We start from the raw sequence: 22,870 nt of genomic DNA, 5'->3' as shown, positions 1-22,870 counted from the left end.
TTGACCCTTTTCCTCCTTTGAAGAAGGAACTGCAACCTTTATTTTTTAGCCAATTTGTGCCACTTTTATACCTGATCTTTTGAGATGGATTCAGATTTCCTAATAACCTTCACTTATAAAGGAGTGGCATCCTTCCCATGGTTGCCAAGATTGTGATCTAAACCTTAAAATTTTTTGATCTTACAATCCAAGCTGACCTAAATGATCTAGACCCAAAGCGGGATCTAAATTGGGTTGGAATCTCGAGAATCTCTCTAGTTCTATGTTCCCTCACTATTCTACGTAAGATCTTGATAATCTTGTCTGTTGAAAAATATTTATGTTTATATAAACAATTTTAAGCTTGACATTCACCAAAAGTACACCATTTTTTGTATACCATATCATCTTTGATTATGCGAGAACATCTTTAACTTGAAAAAAAGAAGAAATCATTTCAACTTTTATCATTGTCATCTATCTAACTCTGTTTCTATCCATCTTATTATTTACAAGAACAAATCATGAGTCTGACTATTTGTTGCTCAAATGTTTGAGGACAACTACAATTCTGCGATATGATCCTATGAATCTACCGTCACTCTTAATCTTGACAACCTTGATCTTGCCTTTACTTCAGTCCATATGGGCTATTCTTCCTTGTTGCTCTATTGGTTGTTGGGACAACCATAACAGACTCATATCAACATCTCGTTCATTTGTAATCATTGCATGTAATCAAGGTCAGCTAGATGAATCTTATCCCATCACATCTTATGTTGAAGATCTTATTAAATACAAATACAATTTCAATTCTATGGCCTCTAACATTCCTAGATCCTCTACATTTTGTCCATATGACTACTCTACCTTCTTTCTCTATTGACCTATTGAGTAGCTATAGCAGGCTCAATCCTGATGCCTTTTTTTTTCTCTTTCTTTTTGATCATTACAATAACTGTTTTATCTTTTGAACTTTCTGTACAGTGATCAGCTAATTTTTGGATAGAGTAATATCCTACTCACATGATTTTCAAATGCTTTAGATTCAGATGGAAGGGCTTTTGTGATTCCTCCACTCGAGGAGTCTCCACCTTGGGAAGCGGATTATAAAAAGGTTAGATCATGTGACATTGGATCCAAAGCCCCAATGATCTGAAAGTTTAAACAATTAAACTGTTACTCCTTGAAAGGGAAATTTACTTGGTTTTGTGGATGCTAGTACATCGTTTTTTGCACTTTTTCAGATGGGAAATTTTCAAATAATTTCTCAATAAAGTTTTGATCGCTAGCAAACTTCCTACTGCCACTGCATTTGTCTTGCATTACTATAGGGTTGGTTCCTTAATGGTTACATGCTACATGAACCAAGCCAGATTGTAGGAAACAATCACAGACTAATAAAATCATTAACTTCTTCTAAAATACACTAGTAAAGTAATGCAATTAACTCCATGGACTTATATATCTCAATGTTGCCTCCCCAACTATAATAAATTAAGGAGATATAAAGTTAAAAATTGCCTTCTCTCAATTGCACTTTTCTAGGTTACTAAAATCATTTGCATCATCTTCAAGCCTCAGATTAAGTTTGTATGCACTATTGGAAAATAAAATAGTTCCAATTTATATATATTCTATTTACTAAAAACTAAAAAAATTTGCGTCTGCACTCTGCAACACTTCTATAAAGAAACAATACCGTGCCTTCCAAATTATTTTGGGGCATTTCAGGATCATAGGCAATTTGACAGTTTGGGGTGTGCCTATTTTGGGCATAGGTAAAGTGTGGGGTGTGTGTTTGGAATAAACCAAAATGCAGGTACGCTTGTTGGGAAATTTGCCATTTTATATCCATCACCAAACTATTCTCATATGACTTCCTTATTTCTTTCTACTTCTTCCTACCTATTCGTAGATCAATGCTACTAGAATAATACTGAATCAACTGATTTAGCCAGGTTCATTGAAAATTAGACAATAAAATGAAAAACTAGTTAAACCTAGTCAGTTAAGAATTGGCTAAACCCATAAAAATCAATTATACTTGGGTCAACCAAATAGGTTGAACTTTTTTTTTTCTTTGGTTGATATTTTAGTCAGTTCTCCTTTGACTCCACCCCTTGACTGCTACAATTAATGCTTTGACTTTCAAAACATTGATTAAGATGGCTAGAAGAAGGCAGCCATGTCATTGTCAAATGTCAATTGTTAAAAGCACTATTTATTGTCTTTGTTTTGGGTGACCCACCATGTTAGACCACTAAATGGATTGAAAGTTCAAACTATGGGAATGCAGATTAGTTCCTGTAAAGCAATTGAATTACATGTTCAGAGCAAATACTCTTTGCAGTCTTTGTGAACAAGCTTACTCTTTTATTATTATTATTTTTAATTTTTTAAAATGCCTATAGAAAGAATATAAACTTAGGTTCCAAAAAAGGACTAGTGGAGTCCTGTGACTTTGGATCATTCTAACTTCATGGTTTGAACCAGGCAGTAGATTTGGGTCATGTTGGTTGGGGTTATCCATAACCTAAACTCATTGTGAAAAATTGAATCCAAAACAAAATTTTGAGTTTTGATTTTCTGTTAAATATACCGTCGTTGGCATCATCATTAAATTGTGTTTGTCCCAACTATTTGAAATTGACTATATAAATTTTATTGGTCTGTTGAGCTCTATGCAAGGCTAAATCATATGTAATGTTTAAATTAATTAAATTGTTTTTGTTATATTGGCTATTTTTTTTCTTGTAAATATCATGCTATTGTAAATGTAAGAGTTGTATGGAAGATAATGTTATATGCTTCTATTGCATTAGAGATAGCTTCTAGCATGTTTCCTTGAAGCTTCATGGAATTGATTCATCGTTGGGCACTAAGTTTTCTAAAGCAAAGATTCTTTTATTTTTCAATAGGCTGCTTTTTTGACTTTCTATTGGTCCTTCCAACTTTGACTCTTCATGGAATTTTATGAAGTCCAACTGTCCCTTTAGATGCTTCATTCTGAAATAATTGTTCCACATTAACTGGAGTTGATGCAGCACTGTTTAACTGTGGATCTAAGGGAGACATTTGTACTTCATTTCTATGAGTAAGTCTTAAATGCTTTTGTTCTGTCAATTTTCCATAACACCGGAAGGTTATACTAGGTCTAACAAATCATTTTTGTTAGGTTTGGAGTCTTTAAAAAATTAGAACAACAGAGAGCCAATCTTTAAGTTCTGTTGTGGGAACTGTAAATTGAACACTTTCTTTGTCTATGGATGTCATTGAGATCGAGTCATCTACTAGTGAAGATGGTTCCTTTGATTTTGGATTATCAGACACATCCTTAATTGACGAAGCTGAGGATCAACAGGTAAATAGTGCACAAAGTTTCACCACAGGGAATAACCATTCTATAGACAGAACTGAACTACAAGGTGTATCAGGCATGCTAGATACAAGTCAGTCTTATAAAAAAGAGCCAGTGCATTCTTTTACAAGACCAAATTTTGATAGTAGGATGGAAACTAAGAGAAATGGTGAGACTACAAAAGGTGAAAATAGTGTAATTGGGCCTTCATCTTTTGCTGGAGGAAATTCAATCAATGCTTTGACTAGGTTTAAACCATCACAGTCTGTGGATGAGAAGTTCCGCAAATTGCCAAACACTTTAATGGAGAGTAGAGGTAGTAATGCTTGGGTTTTAATCACAATGTATCTCATGTATCATATGCATGCTGATATGCATTATTTCAATATGTAGACATTATACATGGAGCTACCACGAATTGGATGCAGCCCTCATCCCTGGTTCATGGAAAATCTATCAGCAGTTTGTATTCAGCTAGCACCAGTGAAGTACAAAAGCACTTGGGCATAGGAGGTGATAGGCACATAGAGCGTGATGAAAGGCATATATATCAGGAAGCTTTGCAGGTACTATGTAGTTTCATTTTATTTCTGCTTTCTATATTCTGTTGATGGGGTTCTTTTCCTCACACTAATCATCAGGTAAAAACATATTAGGAAATAAGAAGGATATTGTTCTCGTACAATTTTTGGAAGCTATGAATGGTTTCACATCCAATTTCTTTTAATCTTACCTCACTTCAAAGTTAATATAAAACCATTAAGATGGTTAATGCCTCTCTGGCTGATGCAACATTATAATATGAAAATCTTGTAAGATTCTGTATGATGAGAGCTACCAAAATTCTGAATCTGTGTCTTTCATGTGCTAGAGTGCATTGCTAGGGCAGTTAGTTGTGTGGTTAAGAGGCCATCAAGGTTTAAAAATCATATATAGGTCATATTACTGCAGAAAATCTTTTTTGTTAAAATAAAATAACATCAACTATAATGACAAGAATGTGTAATATCATGCCAAAAAGAGTTTATATCTATTATAAAATATATTAACCTGATCAACCCCATCAATCAACAAATGTTCCACCTACTACTTAACAATTAAATTAATCATTCTAAGAACCTGTAAATTCCTATAGATATTTTGCATATGAATCTGATCAATACATAAAACACTAAACGTATCATCTAATCTATGCATTCAGAAGATTTTTTTTGTTGTTCCAATACATATTATACATTTGTTTGTCTGTTTGGCAAGATTGGTTTAGTCAAATCCATATTAACATGGGATGAGATCGGGATTCAATAAGTTTGGGATTGGTTTAATCTGCATAATCGTTGTGCAGTCATAAGCTTGTGGTTGCTCATTGCATATGCATATGAGGTCACAAAATCAACTTATGTTGTGGTTTTAAAGCAATTGGTGCTTTATGGTCTATTTGGGAGGAGGTGAGGGAAGGGTAACTAAAGGGAAGGTAACTTTTAACCTTGTTTGGGAAGGGGGTGAGGAGAGATAAAGGGAACTTTTACCCTCCCTTACCCCTCCAATGACCTATTTTCTTACCCTCTGATTTGGGGTGTAAGGAAGTTACCCTCCCTTCCCTTCCCTTTCCATTAATGAACCTCCCCTCACCCCATCCAAACATAGGGTTAGTAAATTAGAGTTTGTGGATTGATTTTAACTGTCATCAATCAAGCAACACTTTTCTAGAAAACACTTCATCATTGTGCCAATTGTATTTTTAAATTTAAACTATTGTAGTGACAATTAAATTCTAATTTCATTTAATCAGTTTCCACTTGTCCAATGACGGCAATTAAATATTGTGTCTGCAAACTGGCTTTACCTATGGTTTAGTCATGCATTGGACTAGTCCATGAGCATTGGGTGTCAAAACTACAAAGAATAGGATGATTCCCATTTGCAAATACTGGCTATTAATTCTTAAGAGTTATTAGATATTATTATAGTTATATGATTGGTTCAGTCCTACTTATGGTGTTAGTTATTGACTATTATATTAGCGTCCTATATATATCTATATATATGGTGTAATGGTTTATTTTATTGAAGAATAATAGAATATTTTTTCTCTATAATATTAGAATGAGACTATTCCTAGGGTTATTGGAGTGGGATGTGTTTGTGTGACCTTTCATCATTCATCTATCTTGACATAAGATTCTACTTTCCTCCCCCTTTTACTCCTGCAAAACCATAATTCTTTTGGTCAGTGAACTACTCATCGAGAACATTGTTGGCTCAACATAGTGCTTCGTTGGTACTCTGTGTTGGCATCAATCCCTTTACCTTTTGTAATTGTAATCTCATCTTCAATCCTATTACAACAACTACCCTCTCACTAACTGCATCTTAGGTAATTGCCACCCTCCATATTTACCACATTGTTGATTGAGTTGCTTTCCCTCTCAAATCTTTGATCCATTCTCTATCACAAACATATCCTTTGACACCGTCATGGTTTGCTCCTCCAGAGTAGTCAATGATCATATTCAACCTTTACAAAATGTCGACTTGTAATCCACAACCATAAATCATTGCTCCAATCCCTTCACTGAATCTCGATCATCCTAGGAACTCAAAAGATCTTCACCTTTGCTACTTGTCTTGTGGTTTCTTGACAGCTGTTGGTTCTTCTTACTAGTTCTCATCAAATGTTTAATTCCTGGCCTTTAACGACCTCATTCCTATCACAAAATCTTGGGCAGCAAGACCAAAGAAATAGATACCCACTATCGGCTTCTCCCGACTTTGGCATCAATCTGACAACGAAGGGTGGCTCATTTAGATCTTGGATGGAGTCATTTTTTTGAGTTAGATGGTGGAGGCTCTCATCACAACCTCAACGGACTGCATCATAATCATGTGCCCACCCTAGCCCCCACAACTCTCCCTGAGCAATACTGGTCCAATAAGGACCAATCCAATAAGCTCAATTGCAATTCTATCTGAAAAAAAAAAAGATAAAAGGGTAAAAATAACAATTTTTTAAAGAAAAAGGAATGGGATGTGAAATCTTGAGAAAGATAGGGTTGATTAAAAAATGGGATAGTAAAAATTTAAAGAAAGTTGGTACAACAAAAAATGGATTTAGATAAAGAATTTTAAATCGAAAAGTATGAGAATAGTTAACAAAAGGTAAGATTGGAATTTGGAAGCATTTATTTAGTACAAAATTTTCTTTTCTTTTCCCTTATGTTCCTCTATATTTTATCTCATAGTCTATTATTTTTCTTGTGTGCATGAGTCATAATAAAACTAGTTACTTTTCATCTCTTCTAGCCTCTCTCCTTTTAGAGGAATAAAATGATCAACAACTTAGTTTTGTGCTTACATTTCCTCTCTTAGAGTAGACACTTGGTATCATAATTTATCTCCTTAGGTTGCATTTTCAAAAAGATGTATCAATTTTTGTTCCATCTTAATATCCTCTTTCTCATAGATTTAGATCTCAATACCATATCGGGTGAGACTTGTTCCATGCAAGAGCCTAGACATGACACCTTGGTGAAGCTTTGACGGCAGCGTGGAAAATCCAGTGAACTTCCCAATAAATTTCTCTTCCTCATTTTTTTACTGGTTCATTGGAGATCCTTCTCTCTTTTTTTCTTTCCTTTCTTCTTCTTCTTCTTCTTCTTCTTCTTCTTCTTCTTCTTCTTATGATTATTATTATTTTGTTGTTAGGTTCAACATAGGGCTGAACATTGCTTGATACTGCAGGGACACATTTCATTTCAGGACAAGAGACTAAGAGAGACTTCAAATCTCACTCTCTTTGGTAGCTATGGGATTTTTACTCAATCTCTCTCTGACATTTTCTCCCTTTCGTTTGGGAGTAATATTAAACTTTATGTTGTCTCTATTTCCTATTAACTCCTTGTCACAAGAGTACTTATCATAATTTTTCAATTTTTACTCTGGAAGCTTTCACAAGTTGTTATTTCATCCTCGTAGAATCATACAATATCTTCGATTTCAGCAGAGTTGAAGAATAAGAATATATTAAAGTTTTTTGAAGATTTTTATCAACTTCATTTTTTTTTATTTAATAAGTCTACCATTAGGGAATTGCCATCAATATCATTGAAGTTTCGTAACCATTCTTTCAGTGTTTTGTCATCGTCATCATCACTAAACATCAATCAATTTTTTCTTTGTTCCATAAGCTGGCACAATGGTAAGGTGTTATGGGTTGTCTAGTTGTGTTTTATTGTGTTAGAATTATATAAGACAGAAAATATGAGGAAAATAATTATTTCCACTTAACTAGAATAGGTACAAGTCTCTCCTTTTATAGAGAGAATTTACGATAGAAAAGGAAACTAATGAAAAGAAACTAAATAAAGTTAATATTTGACCGATTATACTTTCCTATTTTTTTCTAATTTATATATCTTTTATAATCTATATTTATATAAGAAACGATCCTGGAATATTCCTGAAATTATGACTAAATCAAGGACTTTAATGACAGAATTTCCACCCCAAAAAACTGGTTTGAAGATATCTTCCATAGCCGGCTTGTTAGTTAGCTTAACGAATTGTTTCTTGTGTAGTCCCTTCGTTAGTACATTAGCTAATTGTTCATTTGTTGGAAGATATGCATATTATTCTAGTTGAGTTTCTCCTTGATGAAATGTTTATCCACTTCTATATGCTTTGTATGATCATGAAGAACCGGATTATGAGCTATGGAAATAGCAGCTTTATTGTCACAATAAACCTTCATAGGAGTTGAGTTAGAAAGCTTCAATTCCTCAAGAATTCTTTTGATCCTCCTCACTTTACAGATTCTAGGGCAACAACTCTGAATTATGCTTCAACACTACTTCGACTACCACATTTGTTTTTTACTTATGTAACTAGATTCCCACCAACAAAGGAACAACAGCTTGATGTTGATCTCATGTCCGTAACACATCGGTGTAGACTTCAACTTGACGATGCCCATGTTTCTTAATAATAAACCTCTCCTTAGAGTTTTTTTCAAATATCTCAATATCTTATAGACGGTCTCGAAATGTTTTGCTCATGGTGAGTGTATGAATTGACTTACCATGCTAATTGCGAAAGCGATATCAAGCCGTGCATGAGACAAGTAAATCAAATTTCCTACGAGTCTCTAATATAGTTCCCTGATCTTCACTTCTTCAACTTAGCAGCTTGTAACTTCAAGTTAGGTTCAATCAGAGTCTCAACCGTTTTACACCTAAGCAAACCTGTTTCTCTAAGGAGATTAAGAATATATTTTCTTTGATTAACAAATGTACTTCCCTTGGATCTTGCAAATTCCATTATGAGGAAATACTTGAGGACTCCCAAATCCTTAATTTGAAACTCTTTTAAGAGTCTCTTCTTTAGGACCGCTAATTCTGTCTCATTATCGCCAGTTAAGATAATATCAATATAAACAATCAAAATAGCAACTTTACCTTTTTTTGAATGTTTATAAAATATTATGTGATTTGCTTGACTGTGTAAGAAGTCATAACTAATAATAGCCTTTTAAAAGCATTCAAACCATGCTCTTGGTGAATGTTTGAGTCCATATAATGCCTTGTTTGATTTGCTCGCGTTTTCACCACCCAGTCTCTTCTTAAAATCCGGCAGTCTAGATCACCATTGAGAAATGCGTTTAATGTCAAGTTGATGTAGATGCTAATCTGAATTTACTACAAGAGATAACAAGACTTTGATAGAGTTTATCTTAGCAACTGGAGCAGAAGTCTTTCGATAGTCAATCCCATAAGTCTGAGTGAAACCTTTAGCTACTAGTCTAGTCTTGTACCTTTCAATGCTTTCATCAGCTTTATATTTTATCATAAACACCCATGCACACTCAACTAGTTTCTTGCCTTTGGGTAGATCAACTTATCTCCCAAGTGCCACTTCTCCTTAAAGCATTCATCTCTTCCATGACTGCTAATTTTCAACTCGGATCATCTAAAGCTTCTTGTATATTCCTTGGAACAAACAAGTGTGAAATCCTATAAGTGAAAGCTTTATGGGTTTTTTTTTTTGACTGTTTTTGATAGGAAATATAATTTGCAATAGGATGATTAGTGCAATTTCGGACACCTTTTTTAATTGCTATAGGAACATCAAGATAAAAAATAGTAGGTGAACAATTAGACACAATGGGAGGAATCAATCCTGGACTTGGGATAGAGTTACTTGAAATTTCGGTGCTAGAGCTCGGATTTTCAAACTAGTGTTGTGCAAGCTTGACATTCGAGTCTTTACTTCTCAGATGAAATCTCTTCTTAGTATGAACCTGAAGCTCAGAACTCAGATCACGGTGATTAATTTATAGTATTTCTCCCCCTAATTGAGAGTCTCCGATACTAGGTATTAGAGGTAAGTGACTATTTTCAAGATTGTCTGAAAAATGATATTGGGAAGTGACTATATTCTCTGATACTAGGTAATACATTTTGGGGTCATCAAATCTGGTTGCTCCAATGTTGCAAAATTCAAAAGGAAAACATGCTTCAGTTATAAAGGACCAAAGAATGTCTCATTTTATTGGTTGCTTATTTCAGTGTTTTACTAGATTATAAATATAAATCATTATCTAAAGAAAGAAGTAGAATTATATGACTTACAAGTGACAAATGCTAAAGCTTAATTGATTGCCAGAATTTTTAAAGTATAAAGATTGATATGAATAATTATGCATTGGCAATTTAATTATTTATTAAGTAAATAACTAATTATAATAAAATAATTTATTAAAAATTACAACAAGTAAAGTTAGTCATGTGACAATGAATTTTGAGACCACTCTTGCACAATGGTGTGACACCAAAATGGAAACGGTCCGTTTGTATCATTCTGGTCAGTGACCAAAATTTCAGCATGGCTAGAAAATTTTAAACTTTGCTTTTGGTTGTCAATTTTAAGAAAAATGACTGCCATTTTCCCCCTTTATACTCTACAGAATCTTGGTCAACCACGGCTAGAGGATGACCTGCCTCAGGGTCTTTTGGCTGTACCTCTTTTTAAGCATCAGGTAGCTACTGGATGTGCAACCTTATTAATTACTTTCCTTGTGTTTCAACAATTGGATACTGACCATCATGTTGATTAGAAAATAGCCTTAGCTTGGATGGTTCAGAAGGAGAAAAGTACACATTGTGCAGGTGGAATTCTTGCAGATGATCAGGTCATTTTTGTGGATTTAGTTTCTCATTCACATTTAATTAATACGAGAATAGTATTTTATTAAGCACGACTGTCTAAAGGATGGCATGTTATCTTAAAAACAGGGCCTTGGTAAGACTATATCCATGATAGCTCTGATACAAAAGCAAATGGCTCAACAGTCAAAATTTACATCAGATGTTTCAGATTGTGTAAAACCAGAAGCCTTAAATCTAGATGAGGATGATGATGGGGTTACTGAAGCGGATAAGACAAAATTACAATCCAGAGAAAGTGATCTTAAATGTGAGAAAGTGACTTCTTCAATGATCAACACATCAAGCAACACCAGGCCAGCTGGAGGTACATTGATTGTGTGCCCTGCTAGTGTTCTTCGGCAATGGGGTAGAGAGTTGGATGAAAGAGTTCCAGAAAGTGCAAAGTTATCTGTTCTCCTATATCATGGAGGTACACGGACAAAGCATCCCAATGAACTAACAAGATACCATGTTGTTCTGACCACCTATTCAATTGTGACTAATGAAGTTCCAAAACAGCCTATAGCTGATGATGATGAAGGAGAGCAAAAGAACCATGATAAGTATGGGCTATGTCCAGACTTTTCATCCAACAAAAAGAGGAGGCAGTCCTCCAATGAACAGAATAATAAGAAGAAAGGGAAAAAATCAAAAGAGTCTCTTCTTGACTTTGGCAGTGGTCCTCTTGCTAGAGTTCGGTGGTTTAGGATTATCTTAGATGAAGCTCAAACTATAAAAAATCATAGAACTCAGGTTGCTAGAGCCTGTTGTGGTCTTCGGGCCAAAAGAAGATGGTGCTTATCAGGGACACCGATGCAGAATACAATTGATGATCTCTACAGCTACTTCCGTTTTCTGAAGTATGATCCTTATTCTGTATATAGCTCCTTCTGCGCTTCTATAAAACATCCAATATCTAGAAATGCGAGTAGTGGATACAAAAAACTTCAGGCTGTCTTAAAAACAGTCCTGCTTCGACGCACCAAAGGTAATTTCTTCACATAAATTTATCTGGAACTATGTAAGCTTCATATATTGGTCATTACTCATTAGTTGATTAGATCTTTTCTTGTTATTCCTTTTCTGGAAAGATGATACATAAAACACAATAATGGTTTCTTTATTGTAATTTCTACACAAGGTTTCTTGTTTGGTCACTAAATCATGGACTATACTTACATCTTCATGTGAAAGACCTAGCAATGGCTAACAGTTATAGTATTTTATCTGTATGCATTACATAAATAATACCTTGCATTTTCTCATCATCTAATAGTTGGACTTTTATCTACCTCTTCCGTACCCATATTGGATGATAACATTGGGACACCAACACTTTGAACATGGAAAGAGGTGAGGTACAAGAAGTGAAGTATTTAAAGTTTGAGTCACTTTCACTCATTGAGATTGAGGAGCAAGTCTCAAGGAATTTTTTGAATATGGATACCTACAATGGGAGCATGGACTTGTTAGAACGTGATTGTTTTTTTCATTCCCATATATATTTGCATGGAATAGTAAATTCTTGATGTGCTGAATTTTTTTAATACAACCGTGAGGAGTCACACATTTGTTCTCCTTGTTGCCATTGGGGAAATATATAGCTTTAAGGAATTTTCTCAAGGCATTGACTTTGTTGGCAATAATAGGATAGCCTGCAAAATCAATAGCTTGATGATGTTGAAATGAAAGGGTGAGGAGGCACTTTCAAAATTTTTAAAGGGGTTTATCAAAGTGACGAGCTAAGTGGATGACTATATTATACTTCCTAATGGCTGCCTTTAAGTTTGCTTTGAGGCCATCAAGGGTTTCATTCTCCGCACGAGAACCCACCTAAGTACTATGTTGAAATGTTGAAGGGGACAAGTGGATATGTTGTCATGTTGAAGTGATGCCTATGAATGTCCCACAATCTTAAAGTGCTCACAGAAGTTAAAGATGGAAAATTGCAGTTACCATAACCACAACTATACTGCTCTGCTTTCCATTAGAAAGACAAACCAAAGTGTTGCTGCTATCATTGGGAGCATGTGTGCAATACAGATGAGTGTATGCATTTGAAGATTTGCTTAGAAAGGGATAAACTGCACAAATTTGTGGGTCCATGGAGGGAAGTCAAAGGAGGAGCCAACCTGCGATCCAATTCAAAAACATATAAAATTGATTATTAGGTGATTAGCATCCAGTGGAGAAAGAAGCAACAAGTTCAAATTTTCTGCCTGAAGGAAACCATCATGTTTGCCTTACATGTGGGGCATAAGTATAGCCAAGATTTGATAGACCAAAAAAGTAGGGAAAATTGGTTCACATATTCAAGATGCATTACTGCTTCATGAAAAAGTGGTGGCTTGAGAGCTTTGATTCTATATTATCTATAACGGATATGCATTACTGCTTTAGGTTTAGATTGTGATTGTTTAGTAAGAAGGGTGCTAGTGGATATTGGCAATTTAACCTTGTATTACAACATATTTTTGTAAACCTATATGCAATGTGAATTGAGGGAGAATACAACCTTGATGGATTTCACGAGAAATAAAATTAGAATGCTCGAAACAATTGATTTGACTGTAGTGACTTGGTGTAACAATGATGGGTTTCTCAAAAAAAAAAAAAAACAGAATTAGAAGGTTTAGAACAATTGCTTTGACTGTAACAGTGGGTCTAGCTGCTTTCTTCTTTCAATGTAATCCTAGGAGCTTAATCTTCAATACAAGGGGTAGGAGTGATTAGGTTTGATCCAATAGAGTCATGGACTGGGTTTAGGGTTGTTACTTGCCAATTTGTTACGATGCACACTCTCCAGTCTTGTTATCTAGCATTTGTTTTGGCAAACATCTTTTTTTTCCCTCCCTGTAGTCAAAGCATCTCTTTTCTTCTCTAGCTATATTTTATTGTTGTAGTTGTGTTTGGCATGTAAGGTATGGTTCTCTCTTATACCAATGTCTCTCCTCACCTTCCCATTTTTGAGTCCCTTATTTTTTTAAAAAATTATTTCCCTTGTTCATTTCTTATTTAAATGATTTTATAGTTATGTTTTGCCTATATCTAATTCCATAGAATTTTCATTATGTTCATTCTTTTGTTTCATTAGTTTATGGCTTATTGTTCGCTTCCTCCTGCTAAATTGCCTTGTAGGTACAATTATTGATGGGGAGCCAATTCTTAAACTACCGCCGAAGTCAATTTGCTTGAAAAAAGTAGAATTTTCTCACGAAGAGCGAGAGTTCTATTTAAAGTTGGAGGCTGATTCATGGCAACAATTCAAGGTACATCCCATTTGAGTTGAGTTGAGTGTGCAATTCAATGTAATTGAAGAACAGATCGTACTAGGTTGTATTTTCACCAGATTTCTGATAAAGAAATTTGACCTTTATCTTTATTTAGATTGTAATGCTAACTCATAACTTGTAGAATAATGCTAGCTGTTACTTTCTTCTCCATAAGTTCGGGAAACAACTTTATGCATGGGAATATGGGATATGGCTAGAAAGAAAGAAAGGTGATTGCTTTTTTGGTTCTATTTTCACATGTGAGCTGGAGATATAGTCACCTCTTATAAAGTTTGTATAGCTCATATATAGTGAATATATCACAATAGTTGAGATATGCAATTGACTTAGATGTGCAACCTAATGCTTAACTGGTTGATCTCCATTTAAGACGTAATGTATGCATGTATGAGAAAAAAATGATAGGAAAACTGAAAATCTAGGCGCTCACATTTATTTCAAAGAAGTTATTGCTATAGATTCATTTATATCAAATTTAATGGTTCAACAAGAGGTTTGGGCAGCCACATAAGCAGTGTGGAAGGGTCCATGGCTGCCTAAACCACGTATGCTTGCAAATGTTTGCATCATTCCAAATAAAGGTAAATTGCTTAGGTGGATTATGCAATTAATATTATACATATATTATCTTTTTAGCAAGAAAATATTATTTTTAGGCCGTAGGCACTTGGTCCTTAGGTGGTTGGTATTAAAATATTATTAAAATAGGTAGTGCCATCATGCAAAAAATAATGTCATCATGCTAAAATATTAAAACATGAAAAAGCTAACTAGTGTCATACACAAGTTTACAATAAACTAAGTTCATAAGTTATAAGTAACAAAGCACTCTATAGAGAAAAAAAAACTATCCAGAAAATCCCATTAAATTCCTCATTAGCCACCTTACTTTTTTATCCTCAGAATTAACCTCTTCTTCATAGTCTTCACTTGTAGAGGGATCAACTAGCTTATAGCTTCTCCTCGCTTGAGAAAGCTGATTAGCTCTTGAAGCTTTTGGAACTATATCCTTATATCCTATGTCAAGCCTGATAAAAAAACTACTTCCTCTTATATCCTCGTTCATTCATTCTCTGGCACTACTGACATCTTTTAACTCTTAAGGGGGTTCTTCTTAATATATATACATTTTAAATTCATCAATCTTTCATCAAATTGGATATACACTATATCATTCATTTTCATTACAAGTAATTCCTTTGTTCACTTTGTATGAATCGACAAAAAAGAAATCCATTTATTTATTGATAAATTATGTACAATCACAATTTCAAGTGTCGAGCTATGCCTATTGGCACAAGCAGAGTTTATATTTTGCTCATTGACAAACAAACAAACAAGCAGAATGGTTTGGCATGAAGAGCTTTGGCTTGGGAATGAGAGAAATTGAAAAGAAAGATAAAGAGGAGAGAATAAGAAGAGGAAGCATGGATTAAAATATTGTGTCAAGCTGTCGCCGTGGAAGGCTTGCGTGACCCCACAGTCGTGCCAGAGGGGTTGCACTGGGCGGAGCAAGTGCGGGTTTTTAAATTAAAATTGATAACTTAGCATTGATTATCTCAATCAACTCTTAGCTACGACTGAGATAATCTCAAGTGGCTTAATTAAACCCTAATAAAATTATCTAATTAATTATATATTTTGTTTATTTTAATTCTAAAAATATACAGTAATTTATTTATTTATCTCCATTTTTTTTAAATATTTTTTTTTATTTTTTAAATATATTTTTTAATTATTATATTTTATATTTAAAAAATATCGTGGAGGTGTCGTGCAATTCCCTCGGAGGAGTCGCGTGAGCGGGCTAGGGGTTTTTTAATTAACTCTTAACTATGATAGGAATTATCTAAAAAGACTTAATTAAACTCTAATGAAATTATCTAATTAACTAAATATTTTATTATTTTAATTATAAAATATATAATAAAATTTTTATTTATTTATTTGCCGACCTCACTTAGTGAAATAAGGTTTGGTTGTCGTTGTTGTATTTATTTATTTATCTCTCTCTATATATATTTTAAATATTAATTTTTATATATTTTTTCTTTTTAAAATATTTACGTTAAATATTTTATTTTTAGTTAATATATTTTATATTTAAAAAATGCCTAAATCATCAGCACGGTATGATACAATATTGAAATCGTATGTCATACACCAAATCTCCGATACAGCTTGAAATTTTAAACCACAAGAGAAAGTCCGGTACTGAAAAGATAGAGATGTTGGAGGGGCGGTAGAGGTTGGTGTAATAGTAGTCTCTACGAGTGGTCGACTAAGTGCATGTTGTTGGAGGTAGGGGTAACGATTGCTGTCGTAACTCGTAGGCAGGGTGACGCCCTCTTCTGACAAAGGGATCAACAAACAATATAGGAGGCGGATGACATACGACTTTGAGTATTGGCGACTTAGCCGCTAGTGTGAAAACTAGTGGAGAAGGGGGAGGGAGTAAGGGGATCAAGAGAAAAATATAAACATAATTAAATAGTTATATAATTTTCTAACTTTCTAAAAATGCAATTAACCTAATTAAATACAAGTGAATTGAACTTTCCTATATATAAACTTTATTTAGTTTTAAATAAATTCAAATCGAGTTTGGTTTGAACCCGCTTGATTATAATCATATCATTTCTACTTGATGAGCTCTCTTTAACCCTAAAAAAATGACCATAAAACTTAACATATTAGTTTAATCTAACTTAATTAGTATTTAAAATTAAAAAAAATAATTAAAAACATAAAAATTTAAATAGGATAAAATTTGGTATTCAACATTGATGGATATTTTTTCATAGTCAAACTTTTATAAAGAAGAGACTGAAAGAAGTAACATAAGATAAGAAATAATTAATGACATATACTAAATGCCTATGTTTTCAAAAGATTAATTCGAAAAATAACTAGAGTTCCACATGCTACTTTGATTAAATAAAAAATATTTAATTAAATTTAAAAATCATTTATTTTTTCCATAATTTTTAGTTAGATAATTTTTTTTTTTTCAAATTTAAATGTGATTTTGTTGAAAAAAAATTAAACCTAAATTTTTCAATGTTAATTTTGTTAAGTTCAAATCGAGTTTTATATATTTAATTTAAAAAAATTTAAATATAATATTATACTCCTAATTTTTGTTTTGTTTTATTATTCTTAATAATAAAATTTGAAAATTTTTAGCAGCGTTTAAGAGTTTTTTATTTAGGTTTTTACCAAACAAAATATGAAAGTAATATTTAATCCTCTATTAAATGCTTGCAAATAAATTTTGAACGCAAATATATAAATTAATTAAAATATAGTTCATTTCAAATAAAATTACATCATTAACTTCTTGGATTTCTGCTTTCAAATATGAAAATACATTAATTTATTTTGCTGAATTTGAAAGTAAAGCATGCTAGTTTATAGAGTAGTTATGTAAGTTATTATAAAATGAAAGAAATATAATTTAAGCTAGAAATTAAAATTAAAGATTATAAACATTTTAATCATAAAAACTGAGATAATCAAATTAATCATAAAGAAAAAACAAATATATATTAACAATATCATTAATTATCAAATAAAGAATTTATTATAATACAAATTTAATCATAATAAAAATTAATAATTTAGTTAAGTAAGTATTGAAACCCTATAGACATGGTTTGATACAGTGTCAAAATTATATATTGTTTTGGTCAAAGACCACAACTTCGGCTCAACTCAAAATTTGAAACCTTGTGTTTAAAAAATTTGAAAGTAAACAATGATCATAATTCTCATATACCCTTTTAAATGCACTTTAACTCCCCTCACACCCAGAGGGGTTGCATAGTAGCTTTAGAATGTTGATTGGCATTACTTATAAATGGAGAATACCTAATTCAAATTGACCTCCATGTGCTATTAGATTAAATTAATAAATAATATTAGTAAAATTTTAGAATTTACTCAAAATGACTAACAAATTTAACTAAATAGTAAGAATTACTTTGGCTAAATTTTTATCATTCTTTGACCTCTACCTCAGTAGTGGTATTCTAAAGAGTCCAAATGCATTCTATATGCCTTCAATTCTATACTTATCACATCACATTATCCTGGATGGTAGGATCAAGAAGGATGGAAAGGCATACACGTGTGAGAATATCATCCATGATAGCGCTATCAGACACTATTTCCTAATAGTCCCTAAAATAATAAGGATTAAGGCAATAAGAAAATTTAGAGCACTATCAAATTTCCTCTATATATATTCCTCAATAAGATTCATATGACTTCTAAGAAATTTTCACATTCTTAAAAAAAGGCTATTATTTTCTTTTTAGCATCCTTTATATCATTATATGTAAATCTCATTATCGGCCTTTTATTTGCATAAAAATCCTATAACTTTACTAATACAAAAATACCAAAAGTGTAAAATTCACACCTGACAAACTTGCTCATCACAATAAGCCTTTAACACTTCTAGATCATTTATATTGCAGTTACTCTTCTGAAGAAATATCATCCTTATCTTTTTCCTTGCATCCAGAACACTTTGCAGTAAAAGAAAAGTTGTAAACCTTACGATTCTAGCTCGCACAAGGTCCTTATTTTTTTTGAGTGAAGTAAGGTGTTATGCTCAAAAGTCCTATGGTGACTGAAGTGACTCATTATGCTAAAAGTCTTACGGTGATTGTATTTAAAAACAATGATAGTTCTTAGCTTGTCAATTATATGGTTTATTTTTTCCTTACCAACCTCCTCAAGCATCAAATCAATTGTATGAACTACAAAAAGACAAAAATATATATAGTCGGTCCTTTTTTATCAGCCTTTTCAATAGCTAAATTTTCCACAGCATTGTGTTACTATCCGAAACACTCTGTTCCCTAACCTCCATATATTTATCAACAATCGTAAAAAATGTGTGGCACTCCTCAAATGCATCAATAGATTTCAAGAAATTCGTGCCTAATTCATAATATACAAACAAGTTTGTAATGCTCCTGCTCTTTTTATCTGTCCATGAAAACACAAGCCGGTCATAATAGTACAACCGGCTCTCTTCCAAGTATCCATATGGACTTATAAATATTCTTTGATCTTTACCACTTCTTTCTTAAGTAAAGGTTCACCGAGATCATAAAGAGTTCAACTTTTATAGATAAGATCATTTCATTGATTGCCTCTATCACAGTATGGAAAGACTTCAAGGAAGCTGCATAAAATGAAATACCTGCTTCATAGAACCATTTAGCAATATACTGGTTGACACTATTCCTTTCTTCCTTGGCAAATTTATCTTTGTTGTGGCTTTTCTTTGTTGAATATTGTGATGCCACAACTATTTCTGGATCATTATCTGTGAATCGATCCAGTGGTCCTTTAATTCTTAGCCTTTTATCACCCATTCCTTGGATTTTTTTCCATGAAATATTAACCTACAGGCTTTCTTCCTGAAACAAGTTTACCTTGTCATTCTTCTTTTTGATTGACTCCAATGCAAGGATCACTTTGTTAGCTTTTAGCTATTAATAACCCACAACATTACTTTAAATACAAGCAAGGTGATGCTTAAATCTGGAGACTCCTTTGGTTTCTTTGCCACAAAATTTGCACTTAACAATATTAAGGTCTATAGAAATCAGAACTTACTATCTTGTGTTGAGTTGAGGTTGTTTTCATACTTTAAATTCACTAAACAATAAACAAAACATGACCAGCAGATAAAATTATAAAATCGGAGATCTAAAATGAGAAGTAAAATAAGAAAAAAGGGCTGCTGTGAAGGGAATCAAAAAGGGCAAAATTAACTGAAGGTTGTTCAGTTACTGCTGTTAGTGAACGGGTGAAACAGTACTGGATGTGTCTGATTACTGTCGTGGGTGGGGTTACGACTGTTGCAAAGCACCCAAGTTACTGATTACTGTTATGTGAATGTGGTTGGTTGTTATGGGTGGACTGTGACTAATTACTGGTTTAGATGGATGCTGTGCACTATAGGGATGCTGTGCACTAATAGGGATGCTGTGAAGGAGTCTCAACGCTGTGGATTTGAAAGTGTTGCAGATGTAGTCACAGTGGTGATAACATTGGGTTTGATGCGTGTAGAGGCATCATGAGCAGAGTTTCAATGAACGGTGACACTGTTTTTGTGTAGAGGTATCGTGTGTGGAATAATTGAGAAAACCGACGATGTTGAGTGTAGAAGTGTCAGGGAGAAGAACTGAATAAGGGGTTTCAGTGTAAAAGTGTTTCAGCATGAGAAGGAGAAGAGAAGGGATTGACTTGTAAGTCACCACCAAATCATTCCTATTCTCCTACTGAATGAGCCTTTTCAATCACCGAACCCACCCTTTTCCCAATCAATGCATTGCTGGTCTACCTATCTCCATTTTTAAAATACCCACCTAACAATGACTGCTTACACAATAGGTGAAGCAGAGGCCTGTTGGAAATGCCTAAGTGGTCTAGACCACTTCTCAAAACCATGATCTTATCAAAAGTATCTTTGCTTATTATAAAATGGAAGAAAAATATATTGGAAAACTATTTTTTTACAAAGAGGTAAATAGTATAAGGTAATATGATGATCATCTTTCTTGAATTGCATCTTGGGAAGTGGACATATATTAGCTAAGATAACTTTATTCTTGACACTTGGACAGTGCTACATCTCTATGACTAATAAAGTGAAATCTATGATAGACAAACCTCATTTTTGAAAAATGATACTAAGTCTAAAATTATTTAAAAATTTAATATTTTTTGTGTTGTAATTTAGCATCAAATATATGCTTGTGAAATTTACCTTTCCAGCAAAACTAAGAGAATATTAGATGTAAATGCTTTCAAGCATAATTTTTGCAATAAGATACTAAAATTTAAACTTCTTAAATTTTTTAAATTATTTGAAAAATTAGTTTGATTATAAAATAAGGGGCATTTCTATGATCATTTGAACTATTCCTATTCTCATTATTTGTCATTTTCATGATTTATATATTTTAATGACATTAACCTAATAAATGCATCATAGCTAAGATCATGGTTGTTGAGATGTTTTTAATGAGATGAGATCAAGGTATCACCATAATTGTTCTACACGTCCTGTGATTATGCCATTTTAAAGTTCAAAGTATTATCAGGCATATGTATATAAACAAAAATGAACCCAACCTAGAAAGGGGTTTAGTGAATAAATGAGGATATTTAACTTGGATTCAATATAATTTGGTGTCATGTCATATAATGGTGCTTGATTTTAATATGCTTTGCCCTAGAATGATGAATACAATATGTATACATTTTTTTATTAGGTATTAAAATTTTCACATAGTAGCTGCACACTACTCTTTATGCTAATCTAAGATCTTCCTTCATACACCGTCTACAATAATTGTGTCATGCATTCTCCCATAGCTATGACTTGGCCTTGTTGGTTGATAGTGCAATCCAATGGTATTTGTGACTACTTTAACTTACTAGGGAGGATCTAAGGAGTTGACACCTTCCACTAGTGTTTTTCCTATCCAACTTGCAACTCACATAGTTCAATGGTATTAACAGGCATATGTATATAAACAAAAATGAACCCAACCTAGAAAGGGGTTTAGTGAATAAATGAGGATATTTAACTTGGATTCAATATAATTTGGTGTCATGTCATATAATGGTGCTTGATTTTAATATGCTTTGCCCTAGAATGATGAATACAATATACATACAATTTTTTGTTAGGTATTAAAATTTTCACATAGTAGTTGCACACTACTCTTTATGCTAATCTAAGATCTTCCTTTATACACCATCTACAATAATTGTGTCATGCATTCTCCCATAGCTATGACTTGGCCTTGGTGGTTGATAGTGCAATCCAATGGTATTTGTGACTACTTTAACTTACTAGGGAGGATCTAAGGAGTTGACACCTTTCACTAGTGTTTTTCCTATCCAACTTCCAACTCACATAGTCGAAGTTGAAGTAACCTATAAGGTCAAATGAATCACTCCTTGAATACTAATGACTGGGATTAAGAGTGCCCTTGAGATACCTTAAGATTCTCTTAATTACCACAAGTTTGGACTCTTTAGGAACCGATTGAAACATAATGAATAATCCTACCATCAAAATAAAGTTCGGTTAAATATAATATCCTTACAATTAAACTTCTAATTTTTCTATTTCAAAAACAACACTTTTACCATTCAGATCATTGTCCAATTTTTATTTTTGTTTCTATAGGTGTTGACAGCCTTTTACATTTTTCATTTCAAATCATTTGATGAACTCCTTTGCATACATGGTTTGATGAACATAGATCTCATGATGCTTTCTTTGCCTTATTTGAAGTCCCAATAATACATTTAATTTTCGCTTATCATGAAATCACTCTCCATGAGAGTGGTAGACATATTAAAAAATTCTTTATTAGTTGAACAGAAATGATATCATCTACATAAAGTCGTGCAATAAAAATACCATATTTTTTTTTGTATTTAATAAATAATTTTATTTTTGTCTTAAATAACTAATGTAAGGTGAACTGCACCTAGTTAAAAATATTTTGAGATAAGAAAACTTAAAAAATTTATATACCAAGCTTGAGGGACTTAGTTTCAAACCAAATAATGTCTTTTTAGTCTAAAACATGATTTAGATTTTGCAAATCTTCAAAAGTATGTGATTGTTTCACAAATTTTTTTTTATAAATCCATTAAAAAAATGCATAATTTATATCCATTTGAAAGAGTGTAAGACCTTTAATGTTGTAAAAGTCAAAAGCATATAAATTGATTCGAGTTGTGTTACTGGAGCATGAGTCTCATCATAATCTACTTGCTTGAAATGTTCGGCCACTACTCTAGCCTTATTTCAAATCACACGTCCAATTCATCATAAAGTTTATTCATAAAAATCTGACAAATTCGAATGGTTGAACAATTATAAGGTCTTAAGGCTAATTCATCTTGTATCTTGATCTAGATCAAGCAATGCTTCGTCTATGTTTTTTAGCTCAATTTGAGAGATGAATGCTACATTGCTATCTACACGT

General features: G+C 32.9%; 1 protein-coding gene across 1 annotated transcript; it reads left to right on the top strand.

The window, feature by feature from the left end:
• The first annotated feature begins 1,131 nt into the window (after positions 1–1,131).
• On the top strand, positions 1,132–19,936 carry LOC122054879 (helicase-like transcription factor CHR28). The gene is made up of 9 exons (XM_042616303.1): positions 1,132–3,076; positions 3,158–3,656; positions 3,734–3,906; positions 10,302–10,373; positions 10,452–10,526; positions 10,630–11,530; positions 13,681–13,811; positions 13,957–14,044; positions 19,818–19,936. The coding sequence occupies exons 2-9, from the start codon at positions 3,245–3,247 to the stop codon at positions 19,934–19,936; spliced, it is 1,971 nt and encodes a 656-aa protein (XP_042472237.1). The 5' UTR covers positions 1,132–3,076; positions 3,158–3,244.
• The last annotated feature ends 2,934 nt before the right edge of the window (positions 19,937–22,870 follow it).

Source organism: Zingiber officinale, chromosome 3B (genome assembly GCF_018446385.1).
Source record: "Zingiber officinale cultivar Zhangliang chromosome 3B, Zo_v1.1, whole genome shotgun sequence".
Classification (NCBI taxonomy): Eukaryota; Viridiplantae; Streptophyta; class Magnoliopsida; order Zingiberales; family Zingiberaceae; genus Zingiber; species Zingiber officinale.
Note: the sequence above shows the minus strand (reverse complement) of the source record. Positions and strands in the feature narration are given on the sequence as shown.